Source organism: Haemaphysalis longicornis, unplaced genomic scaffold (genome assembly GCF_048455015.1).
Source record: "Haemaphysalis longicornis isolate Haplotype H1 unplaced genomic scaffold, Haemaphysalis longicornis Haplotype H1 scaffold_4, whole genome shotgun sequence".
NCBI lineage: Eukaryota > Metazoa > Arthropoda > Arachnida > Ixodida > Ixodidae > Haemaphysalis > Haemaphysalis longicornis.
This window is the reverse complement of record NW_027526361.1, coordinates 28,431,368-28,448,115: the sequence shown is the minus strand read 5'-3', so window position 1 is coordinate 28,448,115 and position 16,748 is coordinate 28,431,368. Positions and strand designations below refer to the sequence as shown.

Here is a 16,748-nt window from a genome sequence, read left to right as displayed (position 1 = left end):
TAAAGAAAACCTCACGAGCAACACGCTAATGTTAAAAAATACGTGCTCTATTTAAGTTTAGCATAAATTTCAAGTTCACAGTTATGCTCGCCTGGGCCTTTGGCATTCCAGCACACTTCAGCCCAACGTTCTTCAGCCCTCCTGGGTTTGTTATTGTTGCCTCAAAACTGATTTGAAAAACGCTGATGTACAAGGAAAAAGCCTTATGAAACAAAATTAAATGCAGCAAGGAGTCTTTAGCAGCTTCGGAATTTTTAACAAACAAAACCGAATGGGCAACAAGAGGCTTGCTGTTGGCAGCGCCTGCCCCGGCGATTTCTGTCATGTTGCGCTCACCTACCGAGCGCAAGACGAAGTGGGATTGCTAAGCGTATTTTAGAAGCCTTATGCCGTAAGCGAGCAGTCCACTGCCGGCCCACCGCTGCGGCCAATCATATGACGAAGTGTACGCCGTGGTTCCCCTCCGGTTCCGCTACAGGAAAGATTAGAGACCAACGCCAGCACTTGCTTTCCTGCTTTCCTGTTTGGTTCAGTCATAGAGAAATAAAAAATTAGAAGAGTGGACACACGGGCTTATCGCGGCCGAGTGGCCTGACTCGCGCGCCGTCCGGCAGTCGGCGCAAGTGGTAAAAAACTCAGTATTTAAAATTAAGATAACACACAATATTATACTTTTAAAATTTTGTTACACATTAGACTACACATTTTTCTTTGTGTAATAAGTTGAATGGCTGTCAATGTAAATTTTTGTGGCTTCTTTGCACCAAGCCTGGCCAAGCCGCCAAGCCGCAAGCGCAAGCCGCCATTTGGCTCTTTGGGCAGCGTTTGCACGTGCGTTTCTGCAGCCTCGTGCTAACCTCTGTTGTTGAGGAGGAAACACCTAGCGCTTTATTTGCAACATCGGTTTTGCATCCTGACCGAAAGGTAAGACTTTCTTTTTTAAAGTGCTGGTGTGGCGTATCATATTTACGTTTCCTTGTACTGCAAACGCTGCGAGCACTGCGTAACCTCAGGGAATCAGCATAGCTAGTGCTGCGTCTTTAGGATAAGCGCTTTGGAAACGCCCCGGAAAGGCGTAAGACACCATTTTTTAGCTGGACGTAATGGTATTTTAGGCTGGTTGTGCCGTTTTATCTAGCGCTGAGGGATGCCAGCGGTACGCGCTGGTCGTCGCACGTAGCGTTTACGTGCCGCAAACGACGGCGGTGAGTTGCGGAAGTGGCCGGCCGGCCGGCGGTCCGTAGGCGAAGCAGGCGTTGTGCGCTCTCGCTGCACTGAATTACGTGAGCCGCAGGCTGCGTTGTATTATACTAGCTAGCCATTGCTAGCTTGGCCAACTGTTATTGCTATTGTGGCCGTGATGCGCTGCAAAGCCGTCCGGGCTAACGTACACGGCGAAGTAGCCGTATCTGCATTAATTTGGCTTATCTGGGCATAACCAGCAGCCGTACACTCATCGGAAGTTTTACACATGGGTACATACCAAGCTGACTGCGTACAAAGCGAACCCGCTCGCCGACGCCGATAACGCGCGCTCGTCGCTTCGCTTTGGCGCGCCAGGTACGGTAAAAACGCGTCTTTCGTCGGCAGATAACAGCTTTGCTCGAGGCGGGGTGAGTGCGCAGTGCATTGAAACCTTCAAATTTGGTCTTCGTTCTACATCGTATATCAATTCCGGTATCGCAGGCATTGCATACAACTGTTCCCCACTTGCCGTTTTTTCAAGCGTTTGCTCTCTTTTCTCTGGTCATATTTTGGCTAGTTTCATTAAACGCGTATTGCGCAGATTGCACCTATTCAGTCGGAACTGTGTGTTTCTTGTCATATCTTTTTAAGGCACGGCCTTTGGCGGTCAGTAGTACTCAGTACGACGCTCACTGCTGCTTGCCATGGTGCCCACACAGTGCCCAAATATAATTTCGCCAGGTGCCAGTTCTCGGGATGCGTTTCTTTCGCGAGCCCGTGGGGCAACAGGTTTGTTTAACGTTCAGCTCGCTCTCGCTCTTCGTCCTGATTTTACAAAAAAAAGACAAAGGGATTCAGGCTATGTGAGCAGCGTTATCATTCTTGTTAACCCAAACAATAGGTGAATTGCATTAAGAATGTGCCTGACCAGTGTTGCGAAATTACAAAGACCCATATTTTAAGTGTTGCTAATAGCTTGACCGCATGATTGCTGAATAGAATAAGAGAACTTGTGTTTTAAATAGGTGGCATGCACTGGAGGCAATACTTGAATACTAGTTGCAGTGAAATTTGCAGACTATTCGCATATCATCTGTCATTGCAAGCAGTTTGTGTACTATATCACCTATCACCTGTGCAGGTCTACAGGTGCCCTCAAGACAGAGCCAACCAGCCAGCTGCATTCGTCATACCAAACATGGTGCAAGCACTTCATGAATCGTGCCCTCACAGGACTCACAAAAGTGGCCGTGCCAACTGTTCTCCCAGAGTTATTCAGTTGTATTGATGACTGCCTGAATGCTTCTTGCTACCTTATTGATGCTTCTGATGGATACCGCAACTGTATTCCATCTATTGAACCTTTTCATTAGCACCTAAAATCTAACGCGTCTCGGCACTCAATAAGGCGTGACCACTGAAAAGACTATCGTTGACTCAAGGAACAAACGGTTTTTTATAACTGACATGCCTCATATCATTAAAACCACTAACAACAGCGTATACAGTCTCCAAACTCCACTCGCAAGTTATTGTTGCTGCTAGTTCTAATATTGTGAAAACAGTACATTCACAAAAACCCTTTCACATTATGAAGACTGCCAGGGTAAGAGGTCATGCTAAATGTCGTTTGTCACCATACGTGCTGCCTGTTGTCGGACTGGCCTAGATGAAGAGAACCATGTTGGGACCTACGTTGTCAAATGCTTATGGGATTCTGTAATGTGCCACCATTGTCTCATACACGAGAAGCATATACTGCTTCCCTGTTTCTTATATAAGACTGTTCGTATTGACAGCGGAAGGCACGAATTTGTGTGCCTTAATCGAGCCTGGAACCTGTCGGTTGACTACGTGCACGTACCTTAAATATCCCCGCCTGGCCCTTTGCCTTTACTGGGAAGGCAACGCTTTCGGAAGGTAACCCGGCTTCTTGGGAAAATGCACCCTTGCAAGGAACCAATAGGAAGGTGATTTTTTTCCTCTTAACCTTTTGCGTGTGCATCTCCACATAAATGGGATTTCTGTTCAATTACTGCTACTGATTTGAAGTTGCCCCGAGGCAATAGATCTCATTAGCGTTCATCAAATAAGCGAGACCATCAAAGCCAAAGTTATTCCCTTCTTTCACATCCTAACTGGAGAAATTGCCAGACTAAGAAAATTATCTGCGGAGATAGTGGTTGTAAACAGTTGCAAGTATCCGAGTGTCTAGATTATGTTATGGTTGATATTTTTGTATGACTGCAACAGCGCACAGAGTCTGAGGGTGTCGTAGATACAAGTAAACCTGTGGATGGCTGAGTTTCTGGGTTTTCTGCATTTTCAATTACCGTGGAGAAAAAATCCTTTGTGTGGTTGTGATACCTTTACTTGTGCATTTTTTTTTTCATTCCTGGAAACGAATTTTCCCCTCACTACTGTGTATTGTCTCTGTTGTGTATTACTCACTGTTTATTATTATATGTGTGTTGCAAAGAATGATGACAATTTGAACTTGTTCCGTTTAGTGCCATGCAATAAATATTTCTTCATTTATGGTGTGTCTTTTATGTGGCTCGGCAACATGTGAACACTCGACAGAATTCTTAACCAAGTGTGAGTGGTACTGTAAATTGCAATTTCACGTTTTGAGAAAAAGGTTTTTTTTTTAGTAAAAGCATACGGGCACTAAGCCTGAGAATGATATATTCAAATAAACACTAATTATTGCATGAAAGCGTCCGAATACCGTACCGATGCCCGTCACTGTGAGCAGCGCTTTCCAGTCCTTCAAACTACCCGCCAAAATCGGTGTCCGCGAAACCGAAACCGGAAGTGAACGTACGGAAGTATGGTTAGAAGTTTGGCTCTCCGTCCGCTCGGTGCGCTACACTACAGTACAGTCATTCGGCCGCAGGGCTCTATGGGAGTGTCCACTCTTACCAGTATTTCTTTCTCTATGGTTCAGTCCAGAGAGAGGTTGTCGGGTGCCCTGTGGAAGGTGTTTTTGCACGGCGCTACGTGAGCTTGGTGCCCGCGGTCATGGCAAGCGGTATGCTCACTCTTGCTCTGACTTGTTGATGCGTCTGGAATAACGCTGTCGCCTCGAAACCTGGTTTGTCGTTGAGTTGCGCACCGGAGAAGCGCAGATTTTGTTAGTTTCTGCGACATAGCGCGCTGAGGCAGTTTCTATGGCGATAACAGCTGACAAGGTTTACAGTTCCGAAGTATGGACTGCCAGCCTGCAGTTCAAGGAATGTGCTTAGTCGCGGCGTAGTAATAGAGTATCATAAAAACCATCAGAGGCTGATCTACGCTTGTTTGGTTTTCACGAATTTCGGTATAACGGCGTTACGTATTTGGCCGGCTCTGACACAGCCACGAGCAGAGGAAAAGCAAGAAGGAAAAATGGAAGGACTTGATTTGGAGTCAGATAAAGTGTTATGTTTCTTTTTAGAGCTTGCAGAACTGTCCTCGCCATGCTTAAAAACGCCAAAATATGAGAAAACAAAAGCTTCAAAATACCAATGAGATATTAGTACCCCTCTGTTGATTACGCAATATGTTTTACTGATGTAACTCCGGTGGACCTCTAACAAATTAATTAAAAAGGCCTCCGATTTCAGAACCCTTAATACACAGATTTTATAGGCTATGAAAGCCATGTTGCTCTGTGAAAGTCCTCTATACTGAGAAATAAATTGCCTGTTAGAAAAGAACCGTTTTGATAAGATCTAGACAAACATGCCAAGGTTATTCACAGGGTACCTTAGAAATGTCTTAAGGGAGTTTGGAGTGGCCATGAAGACAACACACAACCTTGCTTCACTTGAAAGATTGGGCAGTTCATAAACCACTTCAATTTCATTCAGAATGGGACAGTGTTTTCATTGCTGAGGAATTCATTTTTAAAAGGGCATACTTCAAACTGCAGCCTTCTGAGTGGTCGTATAGCATAGTGGGCAGGAGTGTCACAAAAGGGGCTTTCAGTTCACTGACAGCGTGCAAATGGATGCTGACCAACAGGGAATGGAAATCAATTTGTGACCATTTAATCTACTAACCCTGATTGAGTATTTCACCTGTTCATTAGGCAACCGTGGGCTCTAAGCATGCCTCAGCCCACAGAGTTCATAACCTCAAGTTTATACATGGTAGAACACAGTATAAAAGTATTTTCTTACATCGTGGCTAGAACTAAACAACTTGAGCCCAGCTGAACTCTGAATGTTCAAGCGAGAAAAGGGGGGCCCCAGGTGCCTGATATTTCGGTCGACTTGTATGGCACACAGTCAGAATAGAATTAGTGGTGCCTTCATGTCTCCCTAGACCCACATAGAGATGGCACCACGACCTTGCCTTGACGTACCACTCATATTTTTTAGTTTTCAACCACATCAGCGATTCTAGAATGTGCAGGGGTGTCAGTGATGTTTTCTAATGATGTCGTTTAGCAAGGGCAAGAAATTCTTCCTTAATGGGAATGCCATCCTATCCTTATCTTTCTTACTCTGATTATCGAACTTAAGGAATGAAACTTGACATATTTGTTTTTCCACTACGGTTAGCTTTCGACTGAAGTTGGGTGGTGCCTTCAGGCCCTTGTAAGAGAAGCAGAAATGCGAGTAGATGGAGGGTATCTGAACGAATGAAATGTGCATGGACAATGTTGCCACTTTAAGGAATTCTCTCATGGAGTTTACAGCAGGCAAGCAGAACTAGCACATCGGCATAGGCAAAGAAAAGCTGAAAAAAAGTACAAGTATAAAATGCAGAAATCTGGGGTCAGTATTTCATTACGAGCGCAAGAACTTCAAAATTAATTCAGTAAACGTTAAATTCAATGAACAGCAGCTTGCCTCCTTGGGGAAAAAAAAAAAATATGTGATGAGTGCACACCACCGATGACCTCGGGGAGGGTGCTGCATTTCAGGGGTTTGTTTCCAAGGTTTAAGTATAACGGGACGGTCTTTTCAGGGGTTCAGTTTGTTGCACAGATTTGGGGCTTTACTGACCTGAAAAATTTTCTATACAGGGTGTTGCGACGATAACTGGAACACTTTAAAAAATTTTCCTGAGCGATCCGCCGCTCTGTTCGCGCTCAAACTTCACACAAAGGTCGCATTTTGTGGTCTATTTTGTTTGACACCGGGAACAACAACGGTACTTACCTGTTTATTCTGAAAATAAATAAAAACGATTTTCGCCTATGGGAAAATGGCCGCTGATTTGGACGTGCGAGCCAGCGCAAGTTGATGTTGGAACGACGGAACCACCTGCAGAGTGAAACGCATGTTTGGGATTCACGTACGGAGCCAAATGGTGCAGCAGACGATCAGAAAATGCACCTAGAAATGAGCTAACAGACGATCAGAAAACCCGGTTTTCGGGCTCGCACGTTCAAATCGCCGCCATTTTCCCATAGGCGAAAATCGTTTTTATTTATTTTCAGAATAAACAGGTAACTACCGTTGTTGTTCCCGGTGTCAAACAAAATAGACCACAAAATGCGACCTTTGTGTGAAGTTTGAGCGTGAACAGAGCGGCGGATCGCTCAGGAAAAAATTTTTAAAGTGTTCCAGTTATCGTCGCAACACACTGTACTTCAGGTATTAGTCTTGCTTGGCCTTGTTTTTTCAGAAATTTTGCTCAAAGAAGAACAAACTCCAATTGCAAAAGAAAGTAAATTTATTATGCAGGCATATTTTACCATTGTTTGTTACTGTGGCACCACCCTTGTGACTCGTAACACAACACATTGGCACCATCTTTCAGCATCCGTTCAGGATGCGGAAAAAGCGAGTTGTTTCAGCGAACGTGAATAAATATGGCTACTCACAGGCATGTATATGAGAGACTGTTAAATACAATTTCCTGGCAGTGCTAGCCTGATATGTCATAAACTTTTTATGGTTGTTACTCCTGTAGCATACCACATCTAAAACATGCACTTGCACTGGGCAGCTATGGAGATACTCGGGAACCAGTGTGAAAGTGGAGGCAAAGACCAAATTTTTGCATCTGCATCCAGAAGTTTTTCTGTTGTTATTACGAGCATAGGTGTTAGAAGTATTAAATGCAGAGCATTTCAGTAACTCACGATGTCACCCGCGTTGACGTCCGTAGTCGTAGTCCGCACCCCTCCCCCTACACTATATAAAAAAAAATACGATCCGGCGCCTGGTTTCGATCCCTCGACCCTGCGGGCGGAACGCAATGTACATGGTGCTCTACCCACTGCGCCACAAAGCCAACACAGAATGGGAGGCTACGAACGCGCCTTATATCCTTGACTCATTCAAACTACGTCAAGAAGCTGCTGATACAACGCATTCACTACCACCAACTCCCCAAACACTAAACGTTAACGCAATACACCCACCCCCTATGCGACGCATTTACTCGAGGCCCCCTCGCGGGGAGATGGCCGTTTTTTTTATGAAGATGGAAGGTCTACAACAGGGAGTCATTAGAGATCGGGCAAACGGGGTCAGGGAGGGAAACTTGTACAAGCTAGGTGCTCACATAAAAAAAAAAAAAAAAAGTACAGTGTCTAGAGGATGATAGCATCCACTTTTACCTATAAACATTCAGCTTCTCAGCAGTATTTTACCAAGTTAAAATTTTTTTATTAGATTGTTAGTACTGAACAGCAAGCTTTAGTGATGGGGCAGAAACTTGGGTTTTATAAAGTGCCTTAAAAGAAAACCTTATGAGCATGGCGCTCAGGTAAGAAGCATGAATCATGTACATGTTAGGGCACAGCCATGAGTGAGCGCGTTCTTTCAAAAGCACGAAAAATTGAAGGTGAACAGGACGTGTGATGCTTAGGATAGGCTGCGTGAGAAACCAGGCGGGTACCAGGGGCAGACGGGGAAGCCAAATGAGAGAGCAGTTTCAGCAGTGAACTTACTCGTGGAAGAGGTGCCCTTGCCTTGCTGGTACAGTAGATTAAAAAGATTACGGCAATGACACCCTGTCAAGAGCTTGTTTTAATCCACTCCTGAAGGAGTAGCACTTGACTGCAATGTGGAGTTTCTGCTTTTTTTTTTTTTTACCTTATGACCTAGGACTACGTTCAGTGACTGGCAAAAGGGTTCACAGAGCAGTGTGTTTTCTTTATGGTTCTTTCTTTCTCTGCGTGTGCGTGTGTGTGTAAACTGCATTGAATATTGGCATTTACAGTGAACCCCTATAAGGATTGTGTGAGGACCCTATCGGTGGACGGCAAGGACTACCGGTATTACAGTCTTCCCGAATTAAAGGATCCTCGTTACGGTAAGTTTCCAGCGCATGTGCTGCTTATTTCCCAGCATTCCCACTCTATTGGGTGCTCACTAGTGTAATATGCTCTGCGCAAGGGTATAACTTATTTCTTTCTACCTGTATAATGTAATGCTTGTTGCATTATCTTCTTAGGGTGTCAAAAATTCACTTGAGCCCCATATTTTTCAGAACAATTTGCACTCGTGTAGCCACCCTAGAGTGCAGTAGCTTTAGTGACTAATCCAAGTTTCCCACAGACCCGCCGCGGTGGGACAGTGACTAAGGTGCACCCAAGGATGTGGGTCCAGTCCTGGCCATGATGGCAGCTTTTCAGATGGAGGCAAAAAGCGAAAACGGCCGTGTGTTGAGCTTCTGGCCCACATTAAGGATCCCCAGCTGGTGGAAATTAATCCGGAGCTTTTCACAAAAGCCCGCCTCATAGCCCAGCTGTATCTTTTGGAGCGTTGAACCCCCAAAACTTAAAGTTTGGCACAGTGATGATGGGCTCATTATTGGAATTCTTTGTTCTTTGCCTGCTTCCATATCGCAGTAAATATTATGTTGCACAAGCAATGTTTGGAGTGAATGTCAAAGGTGTGTTGTTGCATGAAAACGTGCACGCTTCATCTGCGGGCAAATAACCTTAAGAAGTCATACCAGCTAACTTTTACATTCTTCACGAGCGCCTTTGTAACGACAGCATGCCGAGACCCTGAGTGCGCAAAATTTAAACAGGTGTAGTGTCGTGTGTACTGAAGCTACTGATGACGTTCCTCTGGAGAGGAACGTGACTGTTGTGGCATCATTGGGGCTGTTGCCTTTCTCTCTCTGAACTGCCGCAGCCCAGCTACCATTTGCGGTGCGTGTACTGCTCGAGTCTGCGGTGCGGCACTGCGATGGCTTCCAGGTGCAGAAGCGGGATGTCGAGGCCCTGCTCGACTGGCAGTCTCTGCAGAACAAGGACGTCGAGATTGCCTTCAAGCCAGCCCGGGTGCTGCTCCAGGACTTCACGTGAGTGAATGGCCTCATCAAACTTGGCCCTTCAGTATTGTTTCACACTCGTTCCCCAATCCATCCCACCACAAGGGGCTCGCTGCGAAACGTAGCAGCAAGGAAGCCTGTGCCGGAAACATTGCTTCGGCTGTTATACCTCTAATTTCCTGGTTACGCGAGGCCAGCGGGCTTCATGTGTGCTGCTACCATGTCATGTATCCCGGAGAAACCATTATATTGTTGTGAGTCATCGTTATGGCTCATTTATGTGCTTGATGTTACACTGTGGCAGTTGGTGCATAAACGTTACCAATGGAAGTATTCTGCAAGTTTGTTACTGTTGAGCTTCATCGCGACGATAGATAGAATGTGAAACAGTGCTTGTTCTAAAGTAACCTGGGTGGAGGAAACATATCTGCTCACATAGAATGGTTCACTGGAGTAAGAAATAAATGACGTACAATGCTGAACCAAAAGTCCACGAGTTGTAGTGAATACCGTATTTACTTGATTATAAGGCGCACCTTTTTTCCCCCAAAATATGTCCCAAAATCGCATGTGCGTTATGATCGAGTACCAGCCTAAACAGTGCTAGTGTCTGCTTATAATTATCAACCTAGCAAGGCAACCGTAACCGCAGTTATGCAAGCAAAGCACCAAAGACTGTGAGACCCACGGCAATGCCACCATAGCTAAAAAAGGATCCACGGGAGATTTATGTCTTCATGGAGAACGAGGGTGACACATGCACACACGCACAAAAAAAATTCAGGGAAGCTTGCACTCATGCGCAAGACTTGAATGGCAAAGCTGTTGTGAGTGAGCATTGCCGGACTCATAATTAAGTTTCAGTATCATTGTTTATTTGCACAGTTGCGATGCTAGTAATCGTCATCATATGCATCGAAGAGGCCACCGTATTCTTCGCGGTAAGGGGTGGATGCAAAGTCATCCTCAGCATTGTAGACTTCCACCAGCTCAACTGGCGAACCCTCACTAAGTCGTGCAAGGCTTGAACCATAGCGAAGCTGCAGCATTTCGTTATACGTGAGCACTGAAGGGCACATCACCATGCATTTGTACAAGTTTGAAATAGTTTATTTACATGTTCCGTCGTTGCTTTGCATTGTGCTAGCAGTAGTCATTGTCATATGCATCGATATCGTCATGTTCCTCATGCCAAGCATTATATGCGTGGTGGCGCTTGACAACAGCGCTGGAGTTTTTTTGCTAAAGCCACTGTGCAAGCCGGGGACTCAGCCGTCGCTGTGGGGCACATGCTCACAAGCGCTCCGCATTTTCTACGCATTTTAGATGCGACGCTGAGAGGAGCATCTCTTGCCGGTGGCCCTGTCCTGCGTCCGTCGTCGTCGTCGTCCGCGTCCGCACAGCTGCGTCTCTCCTCCGCCCACCCCCTCTCCTCTCACCGTGATAGCGCGCCCTCTCCCCCAACATCTGTGGCGCGCGCAGTGCGGCGCGCTCTCTCACTCCGCCGGTGGGAGGCGCTGCGCGTGGCGCAAGCGCGCTGTGCGCATGTGCAGCGCCCTTTCTCTTCGCGGTCTCCTCTCCTTCGGGCACGCTGCGCAGTAAGCGGAGTGCCGCGCTCCGGCCAGTCTCTCAGTCGGCGGTCGTCCGCGCTACGCTTGCTCTCTCTCTCTCTCTCTCTCGCATTACCTGACGATTGCTCATGCAATTCGATTAATCGACCCATCGGAAACGCACAATGGAACCCCTTTCAGCGTAGCATAACACCAGGGTTCCCGCGAGGGGAGGTGGGCGTAATTTTTTTTCCTGCTACGGCAAACTTACAGCTTGTACAACAGCTCCGCTGTTAAAACAATGTGCACGTATGTATCCTTCTGGGGTGTGCTGGCACTAGCATGTTATCTATTTGCAAAGTGCAAAGGTTGTGTGCAACCGGTTTGAGGGGCTCCATGGGTCCTTGCGAGTGCTTCTTGTGGTGATGAAAGCCCAAAAGAAACTCTAGGAGATAGCAAGTGCCCCTTTTCAGATAGCAAGCCCACGTTTTCCTATACTTAGCGGCAACGAAGAGGAGTTGAAGGGGACGGAACAGTGAACATGCTGTGGTGGGCACGGGAACGCGTGGCCACCGGTACTATCAGAGCCGCCTTACGTGACCTTTGCGAAGCATCATGCATGCACTGCGCATGTTGATCAAGGCTATGCTTTCAGTGATCAAGGCTATGCTTTCATAATCAATCAATCAATCAATCAATCAAGGGCATGTCTTACTGGCGTAACATGCTGGCTTGCTGTAAGCAGATTTCTAATAACAGAGATAACGAGGGTTGTGCAACGAGTAAATTTTTTGTAAGTATGAACCGAAAGGATTTGGAATACACACAGAGGCTTGCATTCGTGCAAATCAATGGTTATCATGTGTGCCTCTAGGGGACTTGGCGATTCCCACGAAATTGCCTTTGTAATTCCCACGAAAACCAAAGGAACACGTGCGCACACTGTTTGTCACAAATATGTGCAGCACTTTAACTGAGCTGAAATGCTACAATACAGCGTGAACTTATGGTTGGAAAGCATCTTCATGTTCTAGCATTTTATTCACGTTTACTAGCAGCTAAGCATGCTCACCACAGTACGTAGTACCGTGCCGTACGCTCCGTTCTGCAGAGGGATTTCCGGTTCGTCACAGCCTCCCGCTGAACATTTGAGGTATTTTCCTGAGTTTTCACGACTTGAGTTTGGAAGGGTGTCCCCCATGGTTGGTTAGCCATATAGAATGTTGAGACTAGAGGCGGACGGGGGACGAGAGCCACTCTTGCGCGATAGTAAAAGACGTTCTTGCATCCATAAACGGCTTGTCCTGTAAAGAGAACTTTTGCGCTTTTTCTTTTTTCCGGTCGCCAAAATCAGGTGGGTGTTAGAATTGAGGGCGTGTTAGATTTGAGTAAATATGGTAGTACTTTCCATTTAGATGCCATGGTTAAATGCTGCAGCCTTGCATTGCGTACCAGTGCCGCCTTTTGACTGTTGGCAGTGCATTTTTTACGCCACCATGGGATGCTTGCCCCAAGGGCATTACATGGAGCCACACACATGCATATCCGGACAACAGTTCAAAACTAAACTGCATGTGCTCTGCAGATAGCAGTCGGCATTACATTGCCATAACATCCTATTTTGAGATTGACTTGAGGCTATATATAGTATCAGCATCTTTAGCGTGTACACAAATTTGTGCCTTTGCAAGCACTGGAACTTTGAAGTGAGTCAAGGTCCTGATTAGTGGTTGCAAGCTCTTTGAAACCCCACTTCTTTAGTAGTAGTCTTGTTTTCTAAGGACGGGGTCCTGCGCTTGCTGCAGGGGTGTCCCTGCCGTCGTCGACTTTGCTGCCATGCGGGAAGCGGTCCAGCGGCTTGGCGGCGATCCCTGCAAGATCAACCCCCTGTGCCCGTCGGATCTGGTGGTGGACCACTCCATCCAAGTGGACTACTCTCGCATGTGAGGGCATGCCCATGCACGGGTGGCACCGCTGCACTGTGCTGCATGCGCAAGCGTAATAGGAAGAATGGCACCAGCACGTACCCTAGCACTCGGGGGAAGAGGGGGGGCAACTGCACAGGTCCATCATTGCAGAATTGGCGCTGCCACGTGGATGCATGCATGGGCTAGAGAAAGAGCCAGGCCAGTGGTTCACATCCAGCCTTATTATGTCGAGATAATTGGGGGACCGGAGGGATACCGCAGAAGTGATGGAGGGAACACATGATACTATATCAAATTATTGTTTTATTTTTCCTGCATGCCAAGGGTGTCATTTTTTAGCTGTTTTTCTGGCTGCCCAAATTTTTGTGTCTTGTGCACTTGGCCATTTTTATGCTAGCTTGCCCAGAAAGAAAGGGAAGGAAAGGAGGAACAATCAGTGCAACTACTTCAGGAGCTTACATTGTGTAGGTCTTGTGCATGTCTGGCGTCTTTACTCACCTGTAGGAAGGCCAACATGAGCATGCATGCTGTTTGGGGGACCGTGTGTTCTTTAAAAGTTAACATTTGCAACACTGCACTGTTTAAAAAAAAGAAAAAGAAAAAAAAAAGTGTTGTCAGATTTTTAGGAAAATCTGAAGTAAGGTAAGTGTGGCAGCATCCAGCGGCATGATCACATACACGCAGTTGTCGCAAAGGATGTGGCAGAAGCAGTTCTGCATTACCAAGTTGTTAGGGGAGGGCCAAAGAGCTCCTCATACTATCCTTTACCTCTGTGTCAGCACAAGGGGGAAGGAATTTGGGGAGGGCGATAGCAGGGAGAAGGGAGCACTCTGGGTTGGGAACAGAGCGGACATGCAGGCAGGCACACTATTCACCAGCTGGGCTAAAAATGCGCATCAGGGGGAAGAAAGGGTTGAGGAGACATGGGAAATGATGACCAGAGAGACAGCAGAGCTCTGCCTTGAGAACCGCTGGTGGATAGCCTGCTTGCTTGAGGGGAAGGGGAAGAAGAGGGTCCCGGGTCTGTTTGTTGTGCGAGCACGTGGTGTGCCTGGCATGGTCGCTGTGTGTTCCCCGCTGTGCGGGGTACACCGGGGGGGCCCCTGAAGGCAGCGGCTTCCCCCCACATGGCGTGTGGGGCCCTGCTGTTTCCAGCCTCTTGTGCCAGGCGCCCAACCCCGGGGGAGGAGGAGCCTTGCGGCCGCGCCTGCATCGCACCGTCTGCCCCTTCCATGGTCGCCCGGCCGTCGGGTGCGTGCCCCCGCTGGCCATGGGGCCCTCTCGGGGTCACGGGTACCACAGGGGCGAGAGAGGCGGGACGGTGGCGGGGGCGGCACGCTGGGCCCAGGGGCCTGTCCGCCCAGCCCCCCCCCCCCACCGGTGGGTGAGTCCGCCAAGGGCGCACACGCAGGTATGCGAGCACACCATGCAGACCGCTTGCAGCAGCCCTGGTGAGCGTGCCAGGTCACACCCCTGGCTTACTGTACTTCAGCTTGGAGCAGAACTGAATGGTGGCCTGTTGTTGTGTTGCTCTACTTGATTACTCTAGTGGCTCAGACATGAAATGGGCTCATACTTGTGCTGATTCATTAGACGAGTGGAGGCAGATGAATGGAAGCATTTAAATAAAGGGCTAAAGTTGATCAATATAACCGCCTGTTCTGGAAAAATGAAACGGGGACCAAGTGAGCGCTAGCGGGCCTCCAGGTGAGGAAACAGTTTTGCGGGTAGCACGCGAGCATTGGCCGTCACCTGCTGGGGTGTCCGCATCTGTGTGCCCTTGAGGGACTCGTCCATTCCCAGTGCAAGGGCTGTGCCGCTGTAGCTGGAGCTGTAGAAGGAGGTGCAGAGAGCTGGTGCCACGTGGCCCACACGGGTGCTGCAAGCTGCCTTTTGCTCTGCAGGGCCGACGCACTCCAGAAAAACCAGGACCTGGAGTTTGAGCGCAACAAGGAGCGCTTCCTCTTTCTCAAGGTATCAGCCCGCTTTCAGCTGACCTCTTAGTAGTGTGGGCATCTGGGGGTCCGTGACCATGCCAAACCCTTGGTTGATTGCTGAAGTCATGGGCGGGCAAACACAGGCAGAGGGAACCATTTGAAACCGGTGTCTGCTAGCTGTAAAGAGGGGCTCACGTATTCTGCTCATGGTGACTTCTGTTAGCACTCTGGAATGTTCTTATTGGTGGAACAGAGGACTTCAACATCCTGGTACTGCCTAACTAGCTTGTTCTGGTGTCAGTACACCTTTGGACACTGCAATGTCCACATTGGCAGTAAGCTGTGCTGAAGGCATCGTGGTGCAGATTTTCTTCTTAAACAAGGAGCCAGATTTCTAATGGTGCATGTTAAAGGGACACTGTAGTCAAAATACAAGTTGCTCTAGGTAGATAGGTTAGATCACAGAAAACATGAATAGACCACTCTTACACGTAGCTTTTTCAAGAATAAGGTAGAAAATAGAGAAAACGGGAAGACAGGTGCCGCTGCCACTGGTTGTACTGTGCAACGTGCACCTGAAGTGCTTTAATCGTCTGATGTGTGCAGCGTATTTCCTGGCTGCTGCTGGATGCCATCCATACTTGGACGGCGGTACCGCTTTTTTAGGAAGTGTGCGAGCGACGCACGACCGGTTAGTTCGACACCAACAATTGCGAAGCCTCAAAAAGACTATGTTTTTCTTCAACAAAGCGTCAATACTGATCATGGGTCCCATGAAGAAACGTTATGCTTTGTGGTCTGCTGCATAGGACGTGGAAATTCGGGATCATTGATCTGACCAAAAATGACTGAACCTCTTGGTACATGGTAGCTTTGTATTCGGTTGCTTCTATGGCGCTATACATCACCGCTGCCTCGCTTGCTTGGGTGTAGCCCGAAAGAACCCATTCCCGTTTGACCCCTCCCCGTTTGAACCCATTCCCGAAACGCCCTTCCCGCTTGACCTGTCCCGTGTGCGCCCGTTCCCGAAACGACCTTCCCGCTTGGGCGCTTTCTGTTTCAGCCCGTTCCCAAAACGCCCTTCCCGTTACAACCCGCTCCCAAAGCGCCCTTCTCATTTGAATCCGCATCGTTGCAACCCATTTGTATTTCTGAAAATATGCGTTACCGTCTTCGAAACTGTTCTCCAAAATGTGCTTACAAGCAACGGGTCATGCACTGAAAACTTGTATGCAGGAAATTTTCCAGAATCGACCGATATTTCCAGCCCATAAAAGTTTCTGAATGCCTTAGGCCGATACTGCCCTTTTGACACAAAATTTGTAGTGGCGAAAGTGTACTAGAAAGATACCCAAAATCTTGAGTAATGCACGCATTGGATTTTTCTGCAGTTGGTGTTCGTACGTGCGGCAGAAATTTATTTATCAGCCACTCGTGTGCTCATTGTTTGAAGCGTAGCTTTGTCTTCGGGTTTGAGAGATCTATAGATCAAAGATGTCCGTAAACACCAAAACACCACGATTCAACCAGAACACCCATTTCGAATACCTGGGGAAAATTCTTCTAACGATACCGAGCTCCTGTTCGTTTAGTTAACTTATTCCAGTAAGAAATTGCACGAGGAAACAAAGAGAACTTTCGAATAGTAATTCAGCTGATTGGCTGCCTAATATTCTTACTATGATGTCTTCTCGCTAAACGTCTGAAAGGCCCTTGGAGGTAGTATTCCCGCGACAATTTTAAGTTTCTGTTGTAAAAAAAAATTAGGCTAGAGACGACCCGGCGCTGCTTAAGTCTCTGAAGGTTTGCTCTATTATGCAAATTGAGTACACTAGAGTGGCGGGAATAAACAGAATCAATAAAATGCAAAGCTAAGTTGATAATTTTCGCCGCTTCTCATGACTGCGATTTTTCATAGC

The 16,748-nt window shown here is 47.4% G+C and overlaps 1 protein-coding gene across 2 annotated transcripts in view; it reads left to right on the top strand.

Moving 5' to 3' along the window:
* Positions 1-398: 398 nt before the first annotated feature.
* LOC144178406 (cytoplasmic aconitate hydratase-like) overlaps positions 399-16,748 on the top strand; it is a 59,109-nt gene continuing 42,759 nt past the window's right edge. Inside the window, exons 1-7 of one of the 2 annotated variants that reach the window (XM_077706235.1) lie at positions 399-535; positions 4,138-4,219; positions 8,353-8,445; positions 9,276-9,444; positions 12,770-12,907; positions 14,048-14,143; positions 14,797-14,866. In XM_077706235.1, the coding sequence (XP_077562361.1) occupies positions 4,210-4,219; positions 8,353-8,445; positions 9,276-9,444; positions 12,770-12,907; positions 14,048-14,143; positions 14,797-14,866 (576 nt within the window). In that variant the 5' untranslated portion in view covers positions 399-535; positions 4,138-4,209. The remainder of the gene's footprint in view (positions 536-4,137; positions 4,220-8,352; positions 8,446-9,275; positions 9,445-12,769; positions 12,908-14,047; positions 14,144-14,796; positions 14,867-16,748) is intronic. The other variant, XM_077706237.1, reaches the window with a different exon arrangement.